A 4883-nucleotide genomic window follows, 5' to 3' on the forward strand; every position below is an offset into this window, starting at 1 on the left:
AGTGGCCAGTTTTCTCTGCTGGAGAGCCTGGCCACAGCCTACGTGCATAGGGGACCCAATGCTAGGCCCGTCGGTGCCCGAGCCCAGGACTCGCTCCTGAACAAGCTCCAGAAGCGGCTCCAGTCTCCCACCGGCCAGGAAGGGAGGAAAGAGAGGGTAGGGAGGAGTCCCCACACCCCACCCCACAACGAAGTGCTGTCAGGCCCAGGTCAGGCCAAGTTCCTAAAAAGCAAAGTTTTCAAAGTATCTTTCTGGGAGGAGCGAGGTCAGGGGAGCGATGCAGGTAGTGGTGCCTTTTTAGAAAACAGTGTCTATCGGACCAGCGCTGTCTAAAGCCCAAGAGGACTAAACCAAGTCTCAGGGTGCACGCCCCCTCGATCCCCACGCCTCAGGGTGCAAGCCAATTGCTTCAATTCCCAGGCCCCAGAGTCTCCAGCATCGCCCTCCCACCCCCCAGCCCTTGGTCCTGAGGCCCCAGGTTGCAACAGCGCTCGCAGGCCCCAGGCTCCGCCAGGTCTCGCGTCCGCGCTGCCTCCAGCCCACGCCTGCCGGCTCTTCGGAGCTCGCCCGCGTGGCCGGCTCACTTGGCGTCGGAAGTGAGGCGCGGCAGGCTGCCCGCGCCCATGGCCGACACGTGGTGGTGCGGCGGTGGCACCTGGCACATGCTGCAAGGACAGGGCATGCCGCCCCAGTGCTGGAAGCCGCCGCTGCCCCCGCTGCCGCCGCCTGCGGCCCCCAGTGGAGCCGCGGCTGCCGCCGAGGGGGACTTGAGCAGGCCGTGGGGGGGCCGGATGGAGCCGACCGACGACAGCCCGGAACCGGGCAGGGAGGCGCTGGACACTGCGGCGGCCGCAGCGGCGGCAGCGGCAGCGGCGGCGGCAGGTGGCAGGATGGGGTGGTGCACAGCCGGGTGGTGCGCGGCGGCGGCGGGGTGAGCGGTGGCGGCGGGCAGGGGAGCCGAGTGGGCCAGGCCACCGCAGGCCGACGGGTGGAAGCCCGCGTGGTGGCCGCCGTAGATCTCGCTCACTAGCCGCTTCATCTCCTCCAGCGAGTTGGTGAGCATGAGGATGTAGTTGCGCGCCAACAGCAGCGTGGCGATCTTGGAAAGCTTGCGCACCGACGGGCCGTGCGCATAAGGCATGACCTCGCGCAGCCCGTCCATGGCAATGTTGAGGTCGTGCATGCGCTTGCGTTCGCGGCTGTTGATCTTCAGGCGCAGCTGCTGCAATTCGGGCTCTGTCATCTGCTTCTTGTCCTTCTTGGTGGAAGACGCGGCCGCGGACGATGTGGACAATGAGCTGCTGGAAGAGGACTTGAAGGCGCCTCCTCCCAACTTGTCCCCGGGGTGCGCGCCCGCGGCGCCCATGGCTCCACGCAGCTCGGCGCTCAGCTCAGGCGGGCAATCGCTCGGGGTGGATGAGGACACGGTGCCCCCGGAGAAGCTGCTGCCGCTGCTGCCCTTGCTTCGAGTTGGTAGGAAAAGGTCATCGGGTTCTGGCGACGACGGGCGGCTGGACACCAAGCTGGCGTCCGAGTCCATGGCCCCAGGCGGTAGATTCAGTGGTTGCAGGTTCCTCCTTCCTTTGACTGGAGGGGCTTTCAAGCTCACCTCCTGCAGACAGGAGATGAAACCGGGAGGTGGAGAGAGAGAAAAAGAGAAGTCAAAGCGCGAGGACACTCTGCTCCCGCCTGCACCGCAGGCGAGTGTGGGGCTGCCCCGCGTCCCCCTCGCTGCTCCTGCTCTCGCTGGCCTTCACCTAGTGCCATGCGTGCAACCACAGTTAAACTAGTCCTCTCTGGCCACCTCCTTTCCGGCCCCATCCACAGGTTGTTTTATTCCCGGGAGCTCTGGGTGGCCCTCACAATTGAGGGCTGGAAGGGCGGCGTCCAAGAGGTTTGCGCCTTCAATTAGGGGCCGGAAGGCTGACAGGAACGAGTGCCAAGTGAGAGCTTTTCTTTGGGGAGAGCGGAGAACGAAACGGAGTATTTGGTTCCTCAAACGCATTCATCTTTCTCCGACACGCGCGGCAAACACGCGCGCGCGCACCCACGCCCCCTAGCCATTGCGGCGCCGGGTCCAAATTGCGGAGTCCCAGGGCGGAGGGGAACTTGCGGGAAGATGGAGGTGTGAGCAGTGGAAACTGTTGCCGCCCAGACTTTGGGACGAAAAGGATCTAACAGGGAGTGCGGGGAGGGTCAGAGCTGCGAGGCAGCTCCGGGGTACTAGCAGGTAGGGGCAGGATGGGCCGACTTGGGGAGCTTCTGCCTCAGGGTTTCAGGCCCAGGGGAGGGGACACTTACTGTGGATGCGATTCGGAGAACTCGCTCTGGAAAGCCTGGGCGGAGAAGTAGCTTCGAGCGCTGGGGTCAAGTCGATCTATTTAATAAGCCTCCGCACCTTTCTGGGCTCGGCGTGTTTTTATAGTCTAGCGGCGGCCGCAACCGCAGCAGTGGCCGATGCGGGGGCGGGGAACAATGTGCTTGTCCTAGAGGCGCAGCCGCGCCAATGAGCAGGGCCCGCCCGGGGGGCTGGGAAGCTGATGTCATCCCGGCTAATTCCGCTCAATGAAACCTCCCCGGCCCGGCACACGCCTCCTCCCCACGTCCAACCAATGGGAGCCCGCGGCCACCAGATTCTTCGGGAGGGACCGGAGGAGGACAGAGGAGGGAAGGGGGGGAGACTAAGAGGAGGGGGGAAGCCGGCCTTGAGGGCACTAGGAGCCCGGGAAGTGCTGCGTGGGGACCCAGAGAGAAAGAGCTTAGCCAAACATCTAGAAAGACGCATTCGCAGCAGAGTCAGACCAGAGGTAATGTGCGCTGCGGCATCCTGCTCACCAAACCTGCTGCTTAAGAGAACCAGCGGGTAACCCTGCCACCAAGGAGCCGTGCCCGGAATCTCCTAGCTCTCCGCATTTCTTCTCTATTTCTTTTTCTCCAGGGTATCGCTGCCTATCCCCACCTCAAACACGTAGGCATTTTTGGGGCCCTCCAAAGTCAATGAACATACCCAAAGCTGGCGCTTTCTTTGCGCTCTAATTGCCCTCCTAGGAGGCGGCCCCTATCGCAGCTCGCGGGTAGCCAGTAGCGCCCTCAGCCGGGGACAGTGTCTGTGAGGTCAGCAGTGGGGTAAGGTAGGAGGACCGTCATGCCACTCAGCCAAGGATTTAGAAAGAAATCGCAACTCTTCGTAGAGCTGACGGTGGTGTACGCGCAGTAAACGTGCTTACAGCAGAGGGTGAGCATGGAGTTAAGCACCTTTCTCAGTCTTTCAGAAAACATAACGGTGCTTTGGGTATCATCTTCCTGGGTGTCCCCACGACAAGTTGTTATTGTTGATTGCCTTCAGCACGACTCCTAGCGACTCTATGAGCCACGACAAGGAAAGGAGGGAAACTCTGGTTTGTCTGCAAGCGGGTGTTAGTTCTGAATAAAGGCTCCCCAACTCTGTGGGCCAGACAGGTCTAAACACTGACAAATTTTATGGCCGGTCTCCTGGTTCCCTAACTCGGCTGACTTGGGCCATGAAAAAAGTCAAGGGATCTGGAGAAGCTCCCACCTGAGGTAGTTAAGAGGTACCAACGCACTCACCCATTTAACAGATGGGGGAAATCAGTTAACATCTTTGCAGCAAGCCTATAAAAAAAATGGTGTGAGCCTTTACAGCGCGACTCTACCTAGAGTGTAGATGAGTGTTTTAGTCGGTCCTTACGACAAAAGTGGGCGCCCATCTCCCTAACTCCTAGGCTTTCCCCTGAGCTGCATTGCTCCCGTCCAAGTAGTAACCAGGTCTCATTCTGCTTAGCTTCCGAGATCAGACGGAAATGGGCTCAGTGAGGGTGGTGTTGCCTTAGATGGAGCTGAATTTGTCAAGTTTGGTCCTTTCTACTACATGAGTTTCCCATACTCCTGAAAGCCAGCTTGTCAAGGGCCCAGAATCATCCCTTCTTTCCCTCTAGGGGTCTGCCATATCTCTCTGGTTACCCCATAGCCTCAGAACCTTTAATTTACATGTGCAATCTAAAAAAAAAAAAATAAGCAAATAAATAGAAACATTTAGTTTGCAAGTAACACAATTATCAGATTTAAAAAAAAAACAAAACACCAGACTTACATCCATTTTATTGCCCACCCCCCCTCGCCTCCCCCCCCTTCACTCAGGCTCGTGCCTTCTGGAGCATTATTTTTCAACCCTCGTGTTTCCCAGCTGGCTCTGCAGCCATCCGTTAAATATGTATTTAAAACATTAAGAATTGAAGCGTGGTAATATGTTGTCCAACGGTTGCAAGGGTGACCCACAACCGTTCAATTAGGAGAATCTGTCACAGGGACGCAGGGGCCGGGACGGAGAGCAGAGAAAGCTCTGATGTGGTACTTCGGGATCTCGGTTTAGGCCTCGCGTGTCACCGGGAGGAAGCACAGGGCGGGTGCGCGCTGTGGGCATCCCAGCCGCGGCGTGGAGCGGGGCGCCAGCCAGCGTAGTTAATAAACACAAGCGGGCGCAACGAATGCGCGCTTGGGCTGAAGGCTGCAAGGTTAATTCAGTCGCCCGCACTCGTTCCACAGCCCAGTCGATTCTTATGATGCTTCCCCAAGTCCGACAGTGCACGAGGGTACGCGGTCCGGCTGCGTTATGCAGATGTTCCAATAACTGAAGGTGAAGGCAGGGGTGAAAGTTGGGGGCAGCTGTTTTGGCACAGCGCCATGCTAGAGTCCAGGAACTCACGGAGTTTGGAGGCAGAAGAGCAGGCTTCTGGCCGGGTTTCTGGGCGGATACTCATCGGGAGGCCCCCTGGCTCCAGCCCCGAGGCACCGCGTGGCGGCGGCAGTGGCAGTTCTGGCGCTGTGCAGCGGCCCCTCGCGGTCCGAACCCTCCACGCCCGGGT

At 59.5% G+C, this 4883-nt stretch overlaps 1 protein-coding gene across 1 annotated transcript; it reads right to left on the reverse strand.

Annotated features, from left to right (window-relative positions):
• Nucleotides 1-580: 580 nt before the first annotated feature.
• OLIG2 (oligodendrocyte lineage transcription factor 2) lies at nucleotides 581-1567 on the reverse strand. Its single transcript, XM_006886752.1, has one exon. It carries the CDS (start codon nucleotides 1538-1540, stop codon nucleotides 581-583), a length of 960 nt encoding a protein of 319 aa, XP_006886814.1. The 5' UTR covers nucleotides 1541-1567.
• Between the last annotated feature and the right edge of the window lie 3316 nt (nucleotides 1568-4883).

Source organism: Elephantulus edwardii, unplaced genomic scaffold (assembly GCF_000299155.1).
Source record: "Elephantulus edwardii isolate Elephantulus edwardi_28Jun2011 unplaced genomic scaffold, EleEdw1.0 scaffold00051, whole genome shotgun sequence".
NCBI classification, from domain to species: Eukaryota; Metazoa; Chordata; class Mammalia; order Macroscelidea; family Macroscelididae; genus Elephantulus; species Elephantulus edwardii.

Coding starts and splice junctions, on each gene's coding strand:
- OLIG2 (XM_006886752.1), bottom strand. CDS start 1,540: ATGGACTCGGACGCCAGCTTGGTGTCCAGCCGCCCGTCGTCGCCAGAA.